General features: G+C 41.1%; 1 protein-coding gene across 4 annotated transcripts in view; it reads left to right on the top strand.

Moving 5' to 3' along the window:
* NHSL1 (NHS like 1) overlaps nucleotides 1-24,916 on the top strand; it is a 123,419-nt gene that overhangs the window by 47,169 nt on the left and 51,334 nt on the right. For 3 of the 4 annotated variants that reach the window (XM_053664853.1, XM_053664854.1, XM_053664855.1), the window contains one exon: nucleotides 19,447-19,599. In XM_053664853.1, coding sequence (XP_053520828.1) covers nucleotides 19,447-19,599 — 153 coding nt within the window. Of the gene's footprint in view, nucleotides 1-16,189; nucleotides 16,697-19,446; nucleotides 19,600-24,916 lie in introns of those variants that run through there. The other variant, XM_037148807.2, reaches the window with a different exon arrangement.

Below are 24,916 nucleotides of genomic sequence, written 5' to 3' on the forward strand. Positions count from 1 at the left end.
ATGTGTTATTCTAATTTTTAAGTCAGGTTGGAGTATTCTGGTTTCCTGAAAATCATTCCTGTGAACCTTACTTTTACTGCCATTATTTTTCTTATGTGAATTTGAGCGTGTCTTTTTTAAAAACTTGCTATAAATTTTTGAGTTCTCAAGAAGGGGATCCCCGTCCATGGAAGGAAGCCACTCCTGGACTGTGTTGAGTTGAAACACTTAGTAGGTGACAGTGTTGAATATTACTTGGTGAGTTCCTGTGGCCCAGTGATGCAATTTGAATAAAATAATTCTCTTTCTCAGCTTCTAATTCAAGAAGTTCAGATGTATTTCTGGATTTGAATCAAAAAAGATAAGATGCTATACAAATCCCAGTTGATTTTGGACCATATTAGTGATTGTTCTTCCTGAAGAACTTGGCTGCGAATCCTGCAGCAAGTTCTGTCATTGGCTTACTAAACTCCCACCTACTCCCTGTCTGGCCTGACTTCCTCTTAGCTAAGCTAATGCCTTCACTTCTCAGACTCCCTTGCAGCTAGAGTTCAAGTACGTGACCTAGGCTCTGTTGCCCAAACCTACTTGTTGAATTTGGATTCCAAACCTGAGGAATGTTAGGCAGTAGCTCATAGGTTGTTTGGACCTACTGCTAAGCCCTGTAGCACCAGCCTCTTGCTTATCTGTCATTGGCTCCTTTAGACACTTGGCATCCAGACTTGCACAAGATCAGTGGTGACCAACAGGTGGCAGCAACAGCAACGTTTCACTGTGACAGCTTGGCTTTGTGGATTGTGAAAATACTCTGGCAACTCCTGAAGATTATGGAAGCTCCTTAATAAATCCTCTTTGCCCAATAATATAATGAGTAGATCCTGTTGTTTGCATCTAAGTGTTCTGGTATTGTTTTCACAACTGCTTTAATAAGGCATTGGTCGACTTGTTTCAGTTACCTGAGGTTCACTGATTAATGCACGGTGGTTAGATGTTCTTGTGTGTTCTTTATCAAAATTTATGTACTACTTCAGAATCATATGTAATAAAGATTGGGGGAGAGTCAGCTTTTGAAAAATAAATACAGAGAACATGTTGTTTTTTCATGTGTGGGCTTTGATCATGGCCACACAGTTCATGCAGACCCCAGTCTTAGAAGAAAAATCAGTCTGTCAAAGTAGGAAATAATTGGGAGCTAAAATATTCGCTCAGAATTGCCCAACAACATGAAATTAAACAACTGGTGAGACTAGAGGCTAACCTGAGTTGGCAGGTGACTGACTGCACCCTATCCCCTGGACAGCTGCTGTCTTACCTGACACAGACGAAGCGTGTAAAGAGAGAAGGAGGTTAGGCATGGGAGTAATTGTTCATGTAAGGACAAACTGTCTTCATTCCTTCTTTCAACATTAGTTTACCTCGGATTTGTAGAAGTTGCCTACTTTTGGTGTTTAATCACTGGTAACTGAGTGAGGTCTCACCCTTTGGACTTGATAGGCAAGGTTCCTCACAACCAGTCCTGACTGACTCCCATCTCCCAGCACCAGCCCTGTACACCCCACGCTGTCACCCTGTTGGGACAGCGGATGGTCTCAGGCAGGTTCAGCTGCAGGCAGTGATCTAAGCAGAAGGGGGTTTAACACAGGGTGTGTGGGACTTACAAGATCTTCGGGAAAGCTTGGGAGATAGGTCAAACTGAACTCCCAGGAATGACTCACACAGCAGCCCCTCAGGACTAGCTCATGAAAGGAGCTGTTATCAATGTTTCGGTCAGCAGGCTGCCTCCTGGTTTTTGACTCCAAGACCACACTGCTTCAGATGTGTACCGTACCAGCAAAATGACAGCCACCTACCCTGCATCTCACCCCACAAGAGCAGGGCCTGGACACAGACTTCAGTTGCCACTTCTACTGAAATACCTCATCACTTAGACACAGCAGCAGAGTGTGGACTCAAGTCCTTGGCCAAGTTCACCAGGTGCACCAACTTGCAAATCAGAAAGCCCAGGGGTAAGGGAGTCTGGGAAATGTGGTTTCTAGCTAAGAGCCACCTGCACGCGGTTCACTCTACAAGGCTGTTTGACTGGGGCTGTGAGAGGCAACATGAATCGTCTGTTACACATGTGACCCAGTATTCGCAGCACACAGAGGACTCATTCTCTTTTTTATGCCATTGCTCTTGCTCTTTTATCTAGTTGGAATGTGTTTCATATCCTTCTCCATCCAGCAAAGGCTTTTTCACCCGTTAGGGTCCAGCTCACATGTCACCTCCTTCTTCATGTTTTCTCTGATATTTCCTTCCAGCCCCCATTAGAGAGTACCCTCTATTTTAAAATGTGTTTTATCATCAGTTGATTGTATCTGTCTTCTTCCATCCAATGGCATTCCTTACAAGCAAGAGTAGATTATTTATTTATTCATTTTGTCATTCAACCAGCAAGCTTACAGGCGATTCCAAAGCTTACTGGCGATTCCAAAGCCAATGAAGGCTGGGTTCCTGTCCTAGAGGAGTGAAGGTCCTAGTAGGGGAAACAGATAAACACAATTATGGGGTGGATGAGCCACAAGGAGTGGATAGCACACTCAGCTGGAGAGGGCATGGAAGATGAAAAGGTCAGGGAAGGGTTTCCAAGAGAAGGTTGTCTTCGACTCAGCATCTTCAGTGCCTAGAGTAGTACTTGGTGAGTAGTGTCTTTCACCAGCAAGTCAAGGCTGGAAGTGATTTTTTTGAATGAACTTTTTTCTGTGGTTAAAAGCTCTCTGCCAGTACTGTAATGCTTTAACATGACTTAGTTTTTAATACCATTGAACAAAGCTAATTTCTGTAGCGCTCATTTTGTTTAAACTGTTTCTTTTCTTCCTGTAACTCATCCTTTTAATAATATTAATTGCATGCTTACTGAGTATCCGATCTGGTGCTTAGCCCCTAGACCCTGTGGATCCAGTGAGCCAAGGCCTCAGTGCTGTGGTCCACATTGTGTTTCTAGTGGGAGATAAACACTAAACAAATAGCTACACAAACACAAGTGGTAGCCTGCGGAGGAAAAGTGCAGGTTTCAATGAGAGAAGTAGGAGGGGCCAGGAGGCCTGAAGACGGGGCAGTGCTGGGAAGGGAGCAGGTGGGGAGCGGTCTGCAGCTTCTCCTGTCCCCCCCCTTAATGTAATAACCAAAGGTTTTTTCCTCCAGCTGGTACTTCCCCCGTTGTCCACCAGCTCCCGTAATCATTTGATTGGCAATACACTTATATTCAAGAAAATAAACTCAATTTCAACATACAGGGAAGCTTTTCAAAAAATGACTTGCATTCGTGAGATTGAAATAGCCATTATCTGTGTGGAAATTTTTGTTTAGTATTTGTGTGTCCTAAGGAAAATTTTCGTTGAGATTAGACAATTGTGTCATCATAAGATAAATGCTTTTAAATTCTCTGGTCTTTCCCTCCCTCATCCATTTCATAAAGGTGGGTGCTAATCACTTTTCTCTGAAAGTGCCTGTCACTGTTACACGATGTCCCCGCTGTATCTGTGGCCCCAAGGTTGGCACTGTGCAAAGTCAATGCAGGGATTTGACTCTGGTCCTTCAGGTACTTACAAAAATATCGAGGGGGGGCTAGTCATGTGTAAAAGACACAAAGCATGAAGCCAAACAATTCCAAAAAGACATTTAAATTAACCTAAGAGTGGATAGTCGATGGTAGAACACTAATAGATTGTGGATGCATACATTGTATTGGGAAAGCAGGAAGAAAATAAATTTCTTGTGGAGAGTGGAGGTGCCTTTAGGGGCATGCCCTGTAGACAGGGTAGGCCGAGGGGAGTTAGCTGACCCTGCTTTGATCACAGTGGGAATCTTCTGAGACCGGCCTGTCGCCATTCGCATGGACCTGAGAAGAATTTACAGGCCACTGCAGAAAGCACTTCTCCACCCTAGGGCTTCCAAATGATGCTCTTTGCCACTGTGGTAGTTTTAGGACATGCTACACATTTTACTTCTCTCTGAATGAAGCATTCACATTGCCATTCAACATGTCTAGTTGGGGGTGCATTTTAAGTCAAATTATACAAGAAGCTGTTTGTGGCATTCAGCAGCTGCAGAGAGAAGAGGCTGTTTGGGGGAAAGAGGGTGTTGGTGTTAAACACAATTTAAGTGAAGCTAGAAAGTTCAGAATATAGAGTTAGTCTTTGCTGTTGATGGGCAGTCATGAGTATTGACAAGAGGAAGAGTGAGGTTACTGAATGAGGAAGGGAGTTTTCCCCTCCTTCAGCATGGGCTGAAATGAGCTCTCCATTGATGCTCTTGGAGTTATTCTGAAATGAATGTAATATATTGTCTGGACTCTGTGGCTGATTCCTCTCTCTGGTGGGATGCAGTTGGTGAGTATTTCTCTTTAGAAAACAGTTGTAATAATTAAGTTCTAGTCAGATTAAAGCTGATTGTGCATGAACATAAGAAGTATGGAAAAATGTAAATCTTTTAGGACTGCTCTTAATAGCCTCAATGTATACTTCAGTTTGCTAATGAACATTGATTGCAGCAGCTTCGTGTGAACTTGTTTTATCTGTAAAGAGTATATGGAGTGCCACTCAGGAAGAGATCAGTGTTTCAGATAAGGAGCTAAAAATGGATCTAGCTGACTATCTTAAGTCTTGTAAAATTTGAGAGTTTTGAAAAAATTATTTGATTCTGTAGGAACCTCTTGGTTTTCTTTTTGTCCTCAAATATTTTACTTTTCTTTTTATTCTGTGTCAGGAAAGCATTGATTGCCTATGTCTTCACTGTCAGTAAAATTCCTCTACTGAATTCTTCCCCCTTCCCCCTTTTTCCTTTTTCCTTTTTCCTTTAGTGAAAACCAAAATTTAACAAATAATGAAATATCCACACCTGTCTTTACAATTCCAAGCTTCATGTTTTTTGGCTGAATGTTAAAAATATTGTCAGGTATGTGAAGAGTACGGCTGATCTCAATTTTATTTTATTTTTCGCTAAGATGTGAAGAATTCCATTATTATTTCTTTGTTCTGCTTCAAACCCCCATGATGCAGATGGGGAGGAGCTAAGCATATCAGCTTTACTCAGTGGCCAGCCATTACCTAGGATTGGCATTGTTGTTTTGATTACCGTTTGATTTTTCTCCGAATCTGTGAGCCTAATTATGGGCTCTGCGATTACCATGCCTGCCTTCCCTGCCAGCTGTGCCCTGGTTGTGTTGCCCTTAGTACCACTTCTGCCCTGTCAGTTCAGAAGTCCACACTGTGACATCCTTGCTCTAGAAATACTGGGTTTCTGGAATTGAGCGATAGTGCACAGTATGTCTCCATACAGTAATTGATGTTTTTGTTCTTGTTGCTTGTTCTTGTTACTTGTTTACTAGTTAAAAATCCCCTTATCTTTCTGAATTGAAGAAGAAAAATTGGTGAAAGAATATGAGACTGAGTTTACAGGAAGGTTTTATTAATTTCAGAAGTCTCCAATGGCCTGAGTTTAAAGGAAGTTGCGTCCTCTCTGGACTAATTCTGAACATCGTTTTGGGCCAGGCTGACCTTCCCAGGCTCCTGCTGTGGCACCTCCAGCAGGATGACAAAGCCTGTGCAGCCCTCCTCCTGATGAGGAGGTAGGGTTCTCTGCTAGGGTCCTCTGGAGAACGTGGCTGCTGTTTATTCAGCCATTTAAGGCAATGTGCAATAAAAAAAATAGCACTAATCAAATAAATATGATCCTTGCCTACATCAATCTTTACCATTCCTAGAAAACCAAATACATTTGGAGACATTTAACTAGGAGTGTTGCTGTCAGTGCATCAGCAAACCAAAGCAGTCTGTCTTAATTTCTCTCATTATCATTTTGCATGAGAACCAGCTGGCCTCTTGACAAAAGCAAGGGCTCACACCAGCTTATTAACTAGCGTTTGTGTTAGCCATATGTGAAACAATATAAGACATCACAGGAAAGAGAAAAGAAGCAGCTAAACAGTTCATGAGCTTGTTCTGTAGCTTACAAAATAATTAGCTCAAATGATCCTTTTCTTCAAATCCTTATACTCATGGATTATTATTTGGAGAGAACTTAGGTGATAATACATCTGATTTCCCTTCTGTCACTTAAAGTATTTTTCATATTTATGGACAGAGTAGTTTCAGAATCATCTTCTGTCCAAATGAAAAACACTTTCCTTTGGATTCCTTTATTGAAAGATTTTACCTTTTGGTTGTAAGTTGATGGGAACCTCTCTCTCTCTTTTTTAGCGTATTCAGATACATGTAGCTGCCTTCTTATTGGTTCAAAATATTTTTATAATTTAGGGGGTACTTCCTTAATCTGAGCTTGGTTGCAGATACTAGGTAGTGTATGAATATTTATACATTTTTCTGAAGGTATGAGAGCAACTTTATGTAAATTGTGGCTCAAAGAGGGCACAGAGGTTATAGAGCCTTTCTTTGGTGGAGCAAGATGAGGACATTCTTTTGAGGCAAGACCATGAATGGCAGTGTGTTAAACCAGAGCCCTTTCTTCCATGCCCTTCTGTCTGAAGACCTCAGCAGGAATCATTCTACCAAGCCAGTGTTTCTTTGAGCGTCCAGCGGCAGCTTCCTGTAGGTGGCGCCCTTCTACTTTATTTTCTCAGTTTTCCCCTGGTCATCTAGATTAGGAAGTATCCTTTGCTCTCCTTTTTTTTTCCCTAAGTAAAAAATTCTCCTCAAGTATGGATTCCATGTAGGTTTTGTAACACAATCAATCAAGCAGGTTTTTAATATTGTCCAATTTAAAAAGTACAAGAGAGCCCAGAATATAAAGCACTTTAGCTAATCACAAGACTCTTAAATTAGATTTCTAAGATCATCACATTATACTTTGGCTTTTCATTTTACAGTGAGATTTTTTTTTCTTCTTCCCTGAAGATTTTAGAAGACAGGTTGCATTAATTTTTTTTTCAAATTTTAAGTTTCATTTCCCTTTAAATTATTTTTATTGTAAAAGGATATGATTGTGTTAAATTTAAATGGCACAGAAAATATATTTTTCAAGTGATTGAACGTTATTCTCTTCTGCACGATGTGCTAGATTCTTAACATGCATTCAGAAAATGTGTTTTGAATACCAATTGAATTGGGAAAGGTAAAGTGGGTTAACTTTACAACTGAACTAATTGATATGTAGCTCTACTCATATACCTTATTTCTCTCCTGAAGTGAGCTTTTATATACCTAATAAAGGCTAAATGGAATGGAGTAGATGAATCAGTACTACTTAGGTAGATGGAGTAGGGCTCTACAACATACTATGAAGAGTAACAAGTTCAAGTGTAAGAGGCTGACAGTTAATGAAATTCATTCTCTTTCTGCAAAGCTGATATAGTTCACTTTTGAGGAAGTTGTCCTTGCAGTAAAAATGACATGTACTTTCGGGAATTAAAAAAAAGGGGGGGTTACTGCATCTCTGTCAAGGAATGCTGCTAAAGGAAGTTTAACGTTTGACTTACCACTTGAAAAACGAGTAGAGGCGTGCCAAGTGGCTGTCAGGGATCAAGTGCAAAGGCTTGGAGGCAGGAATGAGTGTGGGCAGTTGGAACCCTCACCCCACCAACCCTTTCACAGTGAAGGCAGAGGTAGCATTGTGTATTAAAAACTTCAGCACAGAATAAATTAGCTCAGATGTTGGGGAACTCTGTGATCTATTTGCATGTCACTTTATTTTGTAAAATAAAAGGAGTGGATTTGGCACTCCTTACTACTCTTTTTCAGCTCTAACTTTTAGGAACCTGTGAAATCTCCCCTTTCCAACTTGTCCTTACTGTATCCCTACGCACCATTATGTCCAACCTTGGGGCACACTTTCACAGAGCTCTCCCCTGTCTGGCCCACCTCGTGTCCATTATCTCTGGAGAGTCTTCTGGGGTGTCCCTGCATTTGGGACAGTGCATCCCTCCAAACCTGGAGGCAGGGTGGAACGCTGCGTCAGCAGGCCTCCATTGTGTTTGCACTTTTGGCTGGGGTTTCTCTTTTTCACAGCATGTTTTCTGACTGCCTCACCTTTCATTCGTCCAACACGGGTCACACGAATATTGTGACTTGACCCACTATGGCGATAGCAGACGTTTTGAAATTGACCAGAGCAGATGGTAGCAATGGTTTTCGAATAAATTATTAACTAGGATCCACAGCAGAAGCCTTTAGCGTCAACACATGCAGAGTTACGGGTGTTTCCTAGCATCAGAATTAACTGGCAGAGTGGGTGTCAGATCGAGTTTCTTCTGAAGAATTGATGCGCATGATCATCTCTTAAGGCTTCCCTTTCTACCCCCACTCCCCCACTAGATGTTGAAGAGAGCGACTTCCATATCACTTGTTTTCAATAGGCCATATGATTCATCATTAAATATTAATTCAGAAGAAAAAGAAAGACCATTATACCGATGAACTTCTAGAACTACTGGTGATTTTCAATGAACTTTTGTGAAATAACATGATTCATGGGACAGTGCAAGTAATTCTTCTTGAGCATGTGTTGACAGACATGTTTTCATTCATTAAAACCCTGTGTGTGATTTCGAACTTCATGATGCAGTTGTAAAAAGAGTGAGGTGACACCTATGCATTCAGATTTTTCCACTTGTCTACAAAAGGCTTTTCTTTCTATCTGGTTTATTCACAACGAGGATCCTATCCACAATTGTGCATCTGTAAATCTCTTTTAATTTGGCACATTTCTATTATTATTATTATTATTATTATTAGACTTATTGCAGAGGGCAGACCAGCAAAATGTTTCACTTTTAGTTTGACTGGTTGTTTTTGTTTTTTCCCTCTCTACCTCTTGAATTCTCCATAAACTAGAAAATTTTAACGTCTCAAGAACATTTAACTTGAATTTACCGTAGGTGATATTTATACTTGGTATTCCATCATATCAGGGGCTCATTATACTGATTGTCCTGGTTTTGTCTGTTGGGTTAGGGAAGGGCAGGCTGGTCCTTCCACTTAGCTGTCGCTCTAATGTTCATTCCTTTTATATTCATTCCTTTCCAGCTAACTAGGAAGTAAATCAAAGAGAAGAAGAAGTTTTAAATGCTTAGGATTTTAGCTGAGAGATGAATTGTAGTAATTTGCTAGAAAAATGTCTGATGTGAAAAATGAGATTGATTCTTTAGTCATAAGTGACCAACTCATCTTTTGGTTTGTTTCTAATCAATTAAATGCCAAACAGCAATAACCTATAGTCAATTCCATTTGCCTTGAGTAATATGAAGTATATATTTTTCATATGTTATATCAAATTGTTAAGGCTGTTTTTTAATACCGTAAATTACAATTGTATTAACAAATTAATTTTACTGTAGTTTTTTTTTTAATTAAAAAAAGATTTTATTTATTTATTTCTAGAGGTGGGAAGGGAGGGAAACATCAATGTGTGGTTCCTTCTCACACACCCCCTACTGGGGACCTGGTCTGCAACCCTGAGCATGTGCCTAGACCAGGAATCCAACTGGCAACCCTTTGATTCGCAGGCCGGCCCTCAACCACTGGCCAGGGCGACTATAGATTTTTAAAAATTTTCTTAATCATGAAATTTTATCTGAAGTTCAGCTTTATTTTGGCATCCTGTATTTTATCTGGCATCCCTGTTGTAAAAATTTACTCTCTTATTTACACACTTATGGATTATATTAATTCATCTGCTTATATTATTGATTTGCTTTGTAGCTTCAATAATGGTTGTTATTTTGATAGCTATTATAGACTATATATCATTGCTCTCAATGTGAAAATGTTTAAAAAATATGAAACATAAACTTTTCCTCTGAAAGTTAGTTATAGAAAGATTTTGGTCCTTAATAAGCAGAGGATAAGCCTAAATTATAAGTTTATCTATTACTGAAGCATTATTACAAGTTTTTATTAAGTAGATTAAATTGCTAGTTAATTTTTAGACATTTCTACTTACTGCTAAGTGTGTGTCTTTCATATGGCCAGGGGCTTGTATTGGATACTTTGTGCTATGTTGTTTCCCAAAGCCCCAGTGAGCCTGAAAAGCACAAGAAACAATGGGTAATTGTGGAATTAAAAATTATATTTCAAATATTTTAACCATGCATAAAAATGAGTATACGTAAATTAACTTAGCCACATACAACCTTCTATTTCAGATGTTAAATACTATTTATAGATAAGTTTGGATTAAAAGTCCTTTGAAAAGTGCTTAAAATTATCATAGGGACCAGAAAAGAACTCCATTATGTCTGATTGTTATTTTCCTTTCCTCCTCTTCCAACTTAGAAGACCACATCACCTTTATTGATTATATATTCCATTTTCAGTTGAGCAAGGGTTTGATTTTGTGTAGGTCAAATGTCTATATATATTATATGCTTTCTTTCTGCTTATAAATCTGTGTACAGTATTTGGAAATGTTCCTTTTTAGTAAACACTGTTTAGCAAAGTTTGTGAAGATTTTGGGACTCAAAATAAAAAATTTTAATACCCTAGCTGCATTTAATGCACCTAGGAAGACCAGGATCATGGGGAAGGTCACAGGAGGATGGAACCCTCATCCAGGAGTCCTGGCAGCCCTAGACAGCTTTGCTCTTACAAAGGTTTTAGGTCTAAACATTAATCTTTTGTTTCTAATAATAACAACACCGAATATATTTTAAGTTTATATAATAGATGAACCCTGAATGGTAACAGTCATTTATAAGTTGGTGGGGTTTTACTTTTTAGACGGTAATACTTTAGGTATATAATGACTCCTGAACTGCAGACTGTTCAATGCAGGCTGATAAGACCAAAGGAGTTGTAAAAAATAACCCTAAATGAGAATTGGTTTTGACCTCCTCACTGGTAGTATGGATTGCTGGGCCCATTCCCCAGTTTCTCTCCCTAGCCCTAGTCAAGCCATTCAAATGCACATGCATAGCAAGCCAGCACTGTTTTTTGATTTTTGTTTTTAAATACCACACTGGCCCTACAGCTTTCCTTCTTAACCTCCTTTGGTGACTCCCTAGCTCACCAACTAAAATCCACCCCCTCATCAAGCGGGCCTCCAGGGTCTGGCCCCTGCTTCTCTCTCTACCTCCAGCGCCACCCTTTCCCCACACCACCCACTCCCTGTGAGCTTCCCCAGGAGATTCTGCAGGCTTCCACTTCTGTGTGTCCTGCAACCACGCTTTACCTGAGCCCCCTCTTCTCTTCTGCTCTCTAACAGCTGTTTGCTTTCTAAATGAGGTGCGTGGCCTTTGTCATCCTCCCCTTTCAGAGCCTGGTCTTATCTCTCTTCCTATGCTTGTTCATTATTTTATTGTATTTGTCCGTTGGGGTGTGTCATCCCCACTGGACTGTGGAACCTTCCCAAGGTCAGAGATTGGGTTGGATTTACTTTTAACCCAGATGCCTAACACAAGCCAGCTAATAAATGCTCAATGTAAAGTTGCTGAATGGTTGAACATAAATGCATAGTTCAGTCCAACTTTTTTTAATATGTATGACTTTGCAAAATATTCCTATGCCTCTTTCCTGGTATATTATATACTTACTCCTGGCAAGTTATCAGATAACTGTAGAAATAACCAGCTGATTCCTAGAAGAAAAAAATAGAATTTGGTTAGAAATAAGATTTAGGGAAAGATTAAGTCAAAATGTTGGAACTTTTTGAATAAAGATGCCAATATTTATACAGTAGTAGTGGTAATAGAATTTCAAAATCCTGGACCAGAGCATATTTTTCTTTGTAATATTTAGAGAAATATGACTTACTTTAAATATTTTTATTATGGTACCTGTGTGTTTTAAAAGGGCTTTTGTGTAAGATATACTACCCTGCATGTGCTAACTAAAGATATCTTTTCAATACTTGGCGCTCATGAAAGGGAGGGCAGGACACCCAGTTCTCATCTTAGCTGGAGATCCCAGTTTTCCAGTTTTGAACTGGAGAGTAAACGTACCTGTCTGGTTCACTGAGAAATTGACTATCACCCTTAATAGAAATGAGGACGTTCTTGATAAGCAGGTAGGGTTTGAGGGGAGGCGGATGGGTTTAAACTGGACATACAGTTTGAGATCATGTGAATATGAGTAGAGCCTGGCAATGTGGAACGGAGCGACAGACCATGAAAGGCAGTAGGGGAAAGGGAGGGTTGAGCAGGGGAGTCGAACGGCAGAAGTGTCATTCACGGAGCAGCAGTCTTTTCCTGTAAAGGCCCCGATCAGCAATTTTCGGCCTTGTTTATCTCATGGCACACATGCACTAATTGCTAACATGTTGCCGCACACCAAAAATACAGCTTTTGCCTATCTGACAAAAAACAGGTATAATTTTGAATTCATTTACACCAGGCGGCTATTGTTGTGTTAGCTGTTGTCGTTTTTCAATTGATAGTCTCAGGGAAAAGAGATCAGTGCCCCGACTAAATAGTCAGGTATTGCATGTTTTAAAAATTCTTGTGGCACACTGTTAGAAAAATTGCCTGTCCAGATAGTCACTGTTTCTCGCTTTAAAGGCCAGACCGTCTCAGCTCTCTGTTGCATTCCGAGAGCTGCCCTAGACCTTAGACAAACAAGCGGGTGCACAGCCCCGCATTACAACTGCACTGTTGGACACTGAAGCCTGGATTTCACACAACATCTGAGTAATGAAATGTTCTTCTCCTTTAATCTGTGACCTCAGCATTTACGGGTAGACCAGCTGGGTTGGGCCCAAGGGCTGTGATTTGCAGACTCCTGACTTACAGCAGCAAAGGCATTGAGGTTTCAAGGGGTAATAAGTAAATAGCATAGGACACAGTTTTAAGGACCGACTCTTTTAAGTTGTTAATAGTTTGTCAGAATCCAGAGAAGGAGCAATGAAATGTAGGAAAGGAACTACAGTTGACCTGGGCATAGGGGTACTGAGCCCTGGGCAGTCAAAAATCCACTTTTGACCCCCCCAAAAGTTAACTACCTACCAAGAGCCTGTTGACCAGAAGCCTTACCAGTAACACAAACAGTTGATAAACACAGATTTTTATGTTCTATATAGTATATGCTGTATTCTTCCAACAAAGTAACCTAGAGAAAAGAAAACATTAGTAAGAAAAGGAAAGGGAAGAGAAAATACATTTAAACAGTACTTATCATAAAAAACCTGCGTAAATACGCAGCCCTGTGGGGCTTAAACCACGCCGTTCCAGGGCCACTGGCGTGTGTTTCGGGGGAGAGAAGGAAGAGCCCGAGCCCTGGGTCATCCACAGTGTGCGAATGAAAAGATAGAAGAGGAGGAGAGGGAAGAGACCACCGGTACTAGTTAGTTTACTGGTGACCACTGAGGGTTTTTTTGTTTTGTTTTTTGATAATCATTAGAGAGAGAATTTTAGGCTGTTGAAACAACGCTGTTGAAACATCTGAGCATGAACGGCGAAGTGGCAGGTTTGGAGCTGCCCTTGGTGGAGCTGGCAGTGTGACTGGGAGACAAGTCGAAGGACAGCTGAGGTCTGTTTGATGGCCTTCTGTCTGGTAAAGCACAGCTGACCCTTTATGAAGCCGAGGGCCACTTAGCTGTCTCTTAAGACTTCATTCATCTCATAAATACTTGTATGTGCCTACCACATACCAGGTGCAGTTCTGTTGACTTTAGCAATGATAACTTCAGTTTGCCTAATAACCTTCTAGTATAAACACTGTCATTTACCTCCATTTTACAGATGAGAAAGCCAAGGAATGGAGAGGGCACGCGGGCAGGCGGCTCCGGGGCCGGCCGTGCACTCCCGTGCTGAGCCGTCGTGTCTCCACGCGTGTGACATTAGAACTTAACTGTGCCTGCTGTTCCAAGGCTAGCATTGGAATAGGAAGCACCGTGGATGTAAATGTTTTCTGCCGAAAGTATAAATTGAGCAATTAAAAATTACTAGGCATTTCCATAAAAATGTGGCTCTTCACTAAACCAGGACATCAAGGCAATGCAAATTATAAGATAAAAGCACTTCCCTGTTCTCGTGCTTGTATGCAAGACAGGAAGAGATGATAAAATTATTGGGGAAATTTTTATGATTAATAAGCTCTTTGAAAACACAGCCTAGTATGTAACACAACCCAAATCCTAATGTATTTGGTTGCTGCCTGAAGATCTGGACTGAGGGAGCTGGAATAATGCCCGGAGGACGAAGAGCCTGGGATGCAGGGACGGAAGCCTGCTTGTGACCCCTAGGCTCACTGCCGACCGGTGCTTAGCCACATAGCCGTGTTATCTTTATAGAACTGTGGCCCCTGAATGTCAAGCTTAGTGTGGAGTGGGAAGGGAGAGTGCTCCGTGCGTGCCTACGACTGCTGTTCATCTTCTAAGAACGCTTCTCCCACTAGTCCTGGTGGACCAGAAAAGCCTCACTACCCAGTGAATAGATCTGTGTTCTGCTTCCATCGCTCCTTAAACTTTTTACCCAAACCTCGCCTTTTCAGGGAGGTCTACCTGGCGCCTATTTAACACTGCAGCCTGGCCACCTGCTCGTCCCCAGAACTCCTTTCATCCTGTTCAACTTTTTTCTTTTGTCCATTGCACTTACCAATATACCACGTAATGTAGTCTTTGGTCAAATAATGTAAGCTACATGAGGACAGGGACCTACCTCTCTGATGTGTCCCAGATGAGTGGCACTTAGTACGTGCTCAGCATTTACCTTTTTCATGACTGAGTCAGTGTTCAGATGCCATTGTTACCCACGTGAAAAACTACTGCTAACTGTGGGGAGGCAGTTATGGAGGTACAGGGGTTGAGGAAAAAGGAAAAAGGACTCATGGACATGGACAATAGCATGGGAATTGCTGGACGGGGAGAGGGTATAAGGGGACTAAATGGTGATGGAAAAAATATATAATAAAAAAAACAAGCTACATGCCGTTTTCAGTTGCAAGTGTGCCTGGTGGGGACATGAAGCCTGTGGATGTGAGCAGGAGTGCTTCTGTCCAGAACACGCTGCTGCCTCCAGCGCGGTGAGGGTTGGGGGCAGCTCTGGAAGCAGAGTGAGGTCACTGTTGCTTATAAATTTGTTTTCCTAAGGGGAACTTTGCTCACTAATTTAAGCAGCTATATAATTTAACTCGTAGTCTCGGTTTCTTATTTGCCATCTGACCATCTGATTACTTTTAAGTAAAGCTACGTATAGAATGAAAGAATACAAATTGGAAATCTGTAATAATATGTATGGTAATATGATAATATGTGGGGGTTTTTTGTTTGCTTTGCTTTTGTTATTCAAAATTTAAGATTAAGGGGAGAGGAGGAATCATTCCAAAACTTTCCCTAGAGGGAGCCCCTTATATAAATTTTATTCTTTGACTAAGAGCTTTTGTTATAAACGAAACGTTTTGAGTTAGTGGATTATTACATTTTTCCATTCAGTTATAAGTCTGGCCCAAAGCTATGAAATAAGAGGTTGTCTAACGTGTTTCAGAAACTGTTTTGCTGTAAAGTAGAATTGGGGGAAGAAGTGAGGAGCATTATTTTCCTTTGTTTTTGTAACATTTCCTGATCTGTATCCTTTTTCCTTTTTGTTCCTGTTCCTTTACCCAAGAATATATTTTTCTAGTGCCTGCTTATACCCATTTCTGATTCTTCTGTCTGTTTGTGTTCCCTCAGTTCTCTGAGGGTAACTACTAATGGACAAAAGAACCAGTACAGTATTATACTCACATTAAAGAGGAACCCAAATAATGTTTGAAATTACTCCTCTTCATCCTCATCAGGGAGGGAGGGTGTGTGTGTGTGTGTGTGTGTGATTTATTTAGCCAGGTGCTTAGATGATAATTAAATTTAAAATACCAATTTAAATGATTAGGATGCTTTATCTAATTTCTCCTTTGGAGTGGGTAAGTTGGGGGGTTCTGCTTGGGGGAGAGAGTTGCAACAGCTAGGTGCAAATAAGATCAAACTTTGGAGCAATTACAATGCTGATTCTCAATCACCGGCTAAAGAAAAAAACTGGGTGAGAAGTCTGGGTGTACTCATTTGCACGAAAATGCAACCAAGTCATCACTTACAGCTCTGTGGAGATTCTATTGTAAAGTTTTACTGCTTGTAAATGCTCCTTTGGTGCGGGAGGCAGAGCCTGGGGGCGTGGTCAGGGAAACAAAAGTTGGGCTCCTTTTCCCCCTAAATCAGTTCCAATGCCTGAATTAACTGGAGAGTTGAAGAATCAACACAGACTTGCTCTAAGACTTGTCGGCTCCAGGAAAAAGATCTGGACGTTCATCGTGACCTACTGAAAATGGGGAGCACATTTGCTTCACCTTGACCTCCACAGAGGAAACCTGCTGTAGTTTGTGGACTGCAGAGCGGAGACACTTCTGATCTGTTGGAGAGAAAACTGAACAAATGAGCCCGAGGCAGAAAGACTGAGGTGGCTATCATGCAAATAAGAACAGCGATTGGCTTTCTCTTTCTGCACACGTTGTCACCGGCGGCTCTGGGCCTTAAAGATTAGGTTTCAGTGGGAGATTTTCAGGTTCAAGGACTGTTAATGGTTTGTAACTGCCTGACAATAAGCTCAACCTCCAAGTTACATCAGCCTGGGCAGATGTCTAATGATTGGAGAACAGAGAAGAAGTTAGAATCTGGAGCAGAAGGATGCAGCTTGCCACCTGCCTGCTGGACTGAGCTTTGAATGTGATTTAAATTTCTAAACCCTGTGTAGGCATCCTGGAAATGGTGGTCTTCATTAATGCAAAGCTCAAGTCTTTAATTAAACTTTTTAAGAAGAAAAGTAAGTAGTTTCTTTTCTCCCCACTGTGTGTGTGTGTTTATGTGCTAGTTCATCCTTTTGAGTGCCAGGATGAGAGTGTGAAACAGCATAATTAACACAAGTTAAACTCCATTCTCCACCAGGTTGTTCAAATACGTCCGACTTTTGTAACTTGAGGGCAGAATTATGTGATCTCAGCATGTCTTGTTTATTTATGGTTCAGATTTCAGGTGAATTTACTCCTTTTGTGCTTCTCAAAAAAAGCCCTTTGAAGAAATGGGAGGGGGAGCCTTGTATTTACTTTACGTCCACCCTGATGTATGGTGTTTTGATTCTTTGACTTACTGTGCGGGGAACGTCTGTGCACTGTGTCACATATTTTCAATGGAGATGATCCTCTAAACCGCCCTGGCACTCTCTGTTTTGTATTTTATGGCTGGAGGACATATTCTGTCTGGACTGATCCGTCATTGTAAAGTACACAGCTTTTGTGGTGGTGGCTTCATTGTGTACTTATCATTGGTTTAAATTTCTTTTATCTAGGTGTTTCTTCATTCCCTGGAAAAGTATAATTTTTACAAATACGTGGTTTACTTTTACATAGTTATTGTTTTGTTAGTTTTAGTTTAGTTTGGGGAACAATGATTTAAACTGGATAAATGTGCATGGGTAGGAGCCATTGGGAAGAGACACTTGGGAGAGAGCAACAAAGAACTGCACCCTGGGATTGCTCTCTGCAGCTCTTTCACTCAGAAGGCTGCCTGTGGATGAAATGATTAGAATCTTCTCTCGAGAGACAGTGAGCTACACCAGGGAAGAGACAACTGCTCTTTCATAGGAGTCAGTTGGTAGCTTAGAATCGCGCTAATGCTGTGATTACATAGATTCAAATACCATTACTTGGATTTGATTTGTAATTGCAAATAGGAAGAGTTTCAGTTTTCAATATTTTTCAGCTAGTAAGGATGGTAATTCAGTTTTTCAAAAAAGTGGCCATCAGCACAAAACATTGTAATTATTTAGGGCTCCTCTTTGGGGGACATATGGTGTGTTCCGCACTGGGCAAGAATTGCAGTTGTGTGAGTGAGACTAAGTCAGATCTTTGTGGATGTTGTGTGTGAAGATTGATAGCTACATGCACCATGCAAAACATTTGTTCAACAGGAGGATACATGAAATACCAGGTGCCTAATTTACATACTTCTTTGTCAAACATTCAAAGCAGAAAGCACACAGGACATTTTAATTTTTAACTTGACATCTAGTTCTCAGTGTTTATTTTTCCCTTTAGCAATTGGTGGAGAAGGCAGGATCATTTATGAAATGAGTTATTTGGGGGCAAGGCTCGTAGAATTTACTAGCTGTACAAAAGGTGGCTTGTGGGGTGAGAGCTAACTTGCGAGTCAGGTTCCCTGGGTGCCGCGAAAGGCCCACTTCCTCCTCCATGATGGTTCTAAGGTCAGGGCTCCTCTGGAGTCAATTGACTGCTCCTGCCACAGCTGAGCTTTATGTGAGTCATTTTGTGAGCTAAGACTTTGTACATGTTAGTTCACTTGATCTTTGTAATAGTTCTAGTAGCTGTGCTATGGGGTCCACTGTGTTGATTTTAAATGTGTTCAGATAGTTCACTAGTTCACGCATGCTTGTCCATTTTATTTTGAGAATCTGTTTTATGGTCTAGGTCTAGTTACCTAGCAGAGACACATTATTTGTAGAAATGGGTTTGCCCAGTGTGCCCTCTGTAGTGTAGGTCAGAGTTAGGGAAGCCTCGCCCCTCACTTCCTATTCTAGTACTTACTGATTTTGCAGGTGTTATACTTGTCATCTCCTGTAAATGACTCCGCATGGGGTCTTTTCCTTATATTTATCTAGTCTGTCCTATGCTTGGCTTACTGTGGCAGATGCATAATTGTTGATGAATTCATTTGGTGCTCCAGTGGTACGCCAGTTTAGGTTGTGTTGTCAGGGAAAGTGAAATAGAAAGGAAGTCTCAAGCCCTTCAGGGAATAAGGGAAAATGATTGGAGAGATTTCGCATTCTCTTGTGATTACCTATCATTCCCTCCCCCCTAATGATTTCATCATTTTTTTGTGCTGGGAAAACTCAGTTGAACTGGATTTTGTTGGGAAAGTAAATGAGATTGGAATTGGAAAAAAATTCAGTATAAAAGTATTTCATGAAAGTAAGAAATAGAAAATTTTATAGCACAAATTGATTTGTACTGATATGCTGTTTAAATGTATTATTATCTTGAATGTTTATGCATAATTTTTTAGCTTTGAGTTTATAACAGTGATGTTTTAAAATAATGCTTTAGGGAGGAAATATTTGGTCTCAAACTCTCAGTAGGAAATTTGTTTCTGTTTGGACAATCTGACATTTACTGATGCAATGGCATTTTATAATAGAAAACAGATACCTTTCCTGGTGGACTTCAGTAGGAGTTTGAGGTCTCTATAGGTTTTGTCAGTCATTTCCTAACACTGATGTAGAAAGAGGGCCTAAAATGCTAGGAAGCGATTAACTGAGTAAACACTTCTACCAAAACATGGTGGACAGTTTCACCAGTTCCTGTAGAGACAGACTCTAAAGGCATTGTGGGAAGGAGCCCTGGAGTCTAAGGTTAAAGCTCACTCAAAATTTGCACTATTTCCCTCTTGCTGGCCCTTACCTAGGAAGGCATTAGACACCGAGAATCCACCTCGATGTAATCCATTTGGAGGTAGTGCAACTTAATCTGACAGCTGAATTGATTCTGTCTCTTTCTACAGCGGTTTCCAACCTAGATGAGGAGAGCAGATGGACAGTCCACTACACCGCTCCATGGCACCAGCAGGAGAACGTGTTCCTTCCCAGCACAAGACCCCCCTGCGTGGAGGACCTGCACCGCCAAGCCAAGCTCAACCTCAAAACAGTCCTGAGGGGTAAGATGGCGACCTGCAAGCTTGTTGCTCTGGATGACTGGCCATTAGAATGGAAAGCATAAATCTGATTGTCAGTTATAAAAGAACACTTGTTTATAATGAACACAGAGTATGTGGTGTCTTTTTGACCAGAAGCCTTACCAATACCGTAAGGCTTGGGAAGGCCTTTCTGAGACACCGTAACACTCTAATATGCTCTGGTTCTGTAGAAACAGGTATGTCCTCAGAGAACCCCAACCAGTCTAGGAACCGTTTAGTGAGTTTAAACCACCAGCACTAACTTAATCCCATTCAACCCCTGCTAATGTGGGAAATTTGGCCCCTGCCTTTTTGAAACCACTGTTAAGTATTCAAAGCACATTTGTTAAAGCTAAACTTTCTACAAGTTTGTTCTGTGTAGTTCAAGTTGGGAGGAGAGGGGGCCTTCAAGACTTTGAAGAACTGCAGATTGTTCGGATTTATCAGGACTTGGGCAGCACCCACTGGGCCCCAGTAAGCGTAGCTCTGTCAGCTGGTGAGCAGGGTACACTGTGGTCAGCAGCAAATACAGGAGGGTGCCCTCTAGTTAAAGATCCTTGTTTTTACTTCGACTGATCGTTGTTGTTAAAGGGCACATATGTATGATGAGGAGGGCTTCCTAGAAGAGGTAAAGAAGGGACGAGGTTCTTTAAAAGAGAACGGAGTGACTTTTAAGACAAAGAGACTTTTTCTTAAAACAGCAAACCAATGTTCTTGTTCTCCTAGATGCTGCTTTACCAGTTCCCTCCTACCATACAATACTGGGACATGTTTATACTAAAAGAGTACTTTTGGTTTATCTAAAATTTACTCTAACTGAGTGTCCTGTATTTTTAAAAGATTTAAATCTGAGAGATATCCTGTCAAAACCCAGCATGAGGCCCCCCCTAATTTTTATGATAGTTTTTACTTGCGTATCAGCCATTTATTCAGTAATTCATTCACTAATGTGCTGTTACGACGACTACTGATTACTAGTGAACATTCATTAAACACTTAACTATATGCCAAGCACCATTCTAAGCCCATGGCAGGAATCGTCTCATTTAATCCTCATAAGAATTCTACTGCTTACTATTACTGTGGTGGTTTTACATATGAAAAAAATGGAGACGCAGAAATTAGAAACTCTTCTTCCATCTCAAGTTAGTGGTGGGACCAGGACTTGAACTTGGGCAGTCTCAGGCTGCAGAGCTCATATTCTTAACTGCTGTACTATATTGCCTTTCCTGACCATTTGTTGGAAATCTGTTATCCTGGCAGAAGTGCAGAATACAAAGGCAGGGCCTTGGCTCTCAGGAATTTATACTTTTATTTACAGTGCAAATCACAATGTGAAAAATTCTCAAGATGGGCTAAAAGTGCTGTATAGGAGTTAGAGAAAGCAGATAATTTCTGCTTAGAGAGAGAAGGAATAATAGTTCTCAAAGGACTCACAATAGATGTGGTATTCTGAACAGAACTGTACAGACCATAGGTCATAAAGCTCTTTTCTGTTCCTTGAATCTTTTATGATACTTAGAGTGTCTCACGTGTGTCTTATACTCTGTCTTGTATCTTACAGTCTGGACATTTAACTGTCCAGAAATAAGGACATTATTTGGGTCTCTTTCTCATTAACCAGAGGAACCTAGATACTTAGTGACTGGAAGCTTAAATGAGAAGAATGTCATTAGTAGGGCTCTTTTGTATGGCTTTGGAGTTGCACTTTGACCTTTGCTTCCCTGTTGTTGGTCACATAATGCACCTAAATCCACCCACAGTGTCTTTTAGATCTCTTCAGTTCCTAGTGATTATCTTTAGTAAATTTTGACAAGGAGTTTCTCTACTCGTAGGTCACCTTCCTCCCCCAAGTAAGAGTTTTAAATGGCACCATTCCCAGGACAAAGCCCCAAGGCAGGGCCGTTGGTAGCATTTCTCAGAGCATTGCACCGCCTGGCCTGGCTGGTAGAGGGCGCTTTCAGAAAGGTGTGTGTGCATTTGAATACTCAGGTCCAGCTTGTTTTGATCACTCTCCAGGAACCCATGCTTCCCTACGCCCTTTATGTGTGTTCAAGGACCAGATCAGAGCTTCTCTTTGCACCCCTCAGAAAATTAAACATTTGCATGTAGATTTTTCTGGTTTTATTTTCTTTTTTTACTACTCATTAGGTCCATATAAAATATGATCACCATTGATTTTGCCTTTACTTGGATTTAATTTTGAAAAGATAAGTGCTTTAGTAATTGCCTTAATGCCCTAAAATAGTTCACTGAAGGGATTTGTCATTACCAAAATTAGTAACTTTGGAAAATTCTTGGAGCTCAACTTTTAAGGTCTGGATTTAAATGAAATACTCCTTAAGAGATTGTAGATACTAACTTTGAGAACAGTGGTTGGCAAAGATAAAGTCAGAAAGTGCATCTGAACTCTTTTTTTCGTCATTTATTTACTTTCCATCACATGTACAGGACTTCACCTTCCATTTTCCCTACACCATGTTAGCAGCTGAGGGAAACAGAGGGTAAGTGAAGGGTTCTTACTGCCTCATTTCCAATGAAGATTAAAAAGAAGAAACTCAGCTTCAGAATATGTGGCATTATTACGGTACGATGGTGTGTAAGGTTATCAGTCTAAGTTAATTTGACCTCCACGTTCTTTGCTTAAAAGTCTATTGTAGAAGTGTAGCTAGTTATTCACAATGGGAAATCTATTTTCTTCCTTCTGTTCTTACTAAGACCTTGACCCTAATTTCAAGAAAGGAATACTCTTTACAGTTAAACGGGTTGGCGCGTTTTCATAGTCATTAAATGCTCATTGAATGAACTGCTGTGTCCGTTTTTATGGGCAGGTCAGCTCTCCTCTTGAGGATCATAAAATATGGAGGGAAGTGATAAAGTGGGTAATGTCAGCTAATCACTAAGCACTGTAAACATGTGCTTATTACAGTAATGCAGAAATGCTTAGTGGTCAGTAGAACGAGTGATGAAGGCACTACGTTTACCAAAAATGTTATTAAAAAACTAAGTTTGAGTTGCGACAGACATAAATGCAATTTAATACATATTTGAGCTTCGACTCTTTACCATGACAGGAGTTTTCTAATGAATGATTAAAGCCTGTGGGTCTTTAAGGGGCCGCTCTTGCTGCCTTGTGTCAGGACTAAAGGAAGTGGATAGCGGTGTTCTGGGGCTGTGTGTGGGGTGCTCTGGCCACACAGGGAGAGATCCATCCACTGGCAGAGATGAGGCATTGGGGGCCCCTCCACTCCCATGGGAGAGGAACTGGGTTTCCATGGCATTGAAAATGGCATGTGAAATACTCAGAGTAGGGGTCTTCCATGTGAAGTTTTCCCCTCTTCTGGTTCGAATAGAGCAGAAGTCTTTAGTATTTCTTATTATTGGCTAGTCTCTGGAGAATTTGATAGAATTTGGTGGCCATGTTCTTAGATCAAATGATTTGGTTTTGTTGATTTGTTACTAGAGATAAACAGGTACAGTAACTTCTCACTTGCAACTACAGCATAATGGCATATAATGATGCCAATACAGGCTAATTGATAGAAACGAGAGTTACTTGTCTACAGTATTTTATACACACTGTAGTGAAACACTGTTGAATGAAGCAATGCTACTGGGCGACCTGAGGTACCTTGGTATAAAAATAGTATTTTCGTGTTGGCTCAGCAGGACATCCGGCTGGCAATGGGGAGAGAATTTCTGAAAGTGGGTCCCACTAAATCCACTTAGCTTTTTACTGAATTTCCAGAAGAATTCTATCCTTTTAATCTCCATAGTTGTTGAAGCCCTCATGAACTTCATCCAAGTTGTGATGATGAGTAACCTCTGGGTGACTTTTAGCTTTATTAAGCTGGAAATGGGGAGTTGAGGGGCGGGGTGGGCATGCCCAGGCTCCGTGAGAGGTTCAGATTTTATGTCTTACAACCCAGAGACCTCGTCTGAAAACTAAGAGCATGTTAAAGGCTGAAATAAAGCCATGCTCTTTTCTCAGGCTCCACCCCACAAAAGCCCAACTTGGGAGAGAGATAAACATTCTTTCTCAGTATGTTTAACAGGCAATTTAGTTACAGTGTCTGTGTACACTGGTGCCTGAATTAGTTCCCAGAACATCTGTTGCTGGTATCAGAAATGTTCTTTAGTCACAGCTCCCTTTCCCGAAGAAATCCGTTTTAGCAGGTCAGTCTGCTCTGCGGTTCTGGAACAGAAAGTGTGAGATGGGGGAGGAGTGCTGAGCCTGGCCTGCAGTAAGGCACAGTCAGAGCCTTACATAGATTATATCTGCAGATACAGGAGTTGAGGCTTTACAGTGTGAAAAGATGACTGTTTGTTCCAACCGATTAAAAACAGTGTGTGTGTGTGTGCGCGCGCGCGTGTGCACCAACCCGCTCCACATTAGAGAACGATACACCTTTCTTAAAACTGGGCAAGATCTCCAGGCAGGATCGCCAGACCCCCGACAGTTTCTGACACGCGGACTGTGTCGAAGGCTCCCTGCCTCTGCCCTGCACTGTGGAGAGGCCTCCTCGTTTCCCATTTCTTCACTTCTGTCTTTTTTTTTTTTTTTTTTGGAAAGTCAATTTTAGTCCCCTGGTGTAGATAGATAACATGCTATTAACTAAAATAATCACCACAACACACTTGATACAAAATAAATGTTACTAATAAATATGAGTTAATTCATTTAAAAAGAAGAAGCAGCCTGCTAACTCCCTTGTCTTCTGGATTTGGTGAGGAGCCTTGGGTGTCTTACCCCTTCCCTGGGTCCCTGGGTCCCTGGGGGTCCCGGATGCCCTGTGGTTTTGGCTGCTCCCCTCTTGGGGGCCCTGTGGCACTTCTCATAGGACCGTCTGGGAGACGCCTTTCTGTGTGTGGCCTGTGGCTGCTGACCGAGAGCTCTCTGTCCTGGACGGATGCGTCTGTTCACCCCTTCACACAGACTCTAGATGAGTGACTGCGTGGCCCACCTTGTGCTAACAACACTGAATTCTTCATCTGGGTTCCTTTATAAAAACAGGACATATAACACAGACAAATACGTAAAGCAGGTACAGTTTAACAAACAATTATAAAGCAAACATCTATGTAACCATTACCATTACAGGTCAGAAAGTAGAATGTGACCGTGGTGATCGCTTCACAAGGTATATCAATATCTGATTACCGTGATGTATACCTGAAACTAATGCAATATTGTGTGTCAACTGCAGTTGGAAAATAAATTTGAAAAAACAGACTGTGACCTAAACTCCAGCAACCTCCTGCTGTCCACTCTATCATAGGAAAAGGCACATGTAGTTTC

Source organism: Artibeus jamaicensis, unplaced genomic scaffold (assembly GCF_021234435.1).
Source record: "Artibeus jamaicensis isolate MK-2021 breed Jamaican fruit bat unplaced genomic scaffold, CSHL_Jam_final contig_387, whole genome shotgun sequence".
Classification (NCBI taxonomy): Eukaryota; Metazoa; Chordata; class Mammalia; order Chiroptera; family Phyllostomidae; genus Artibeus; species Artibeus jamaicensis.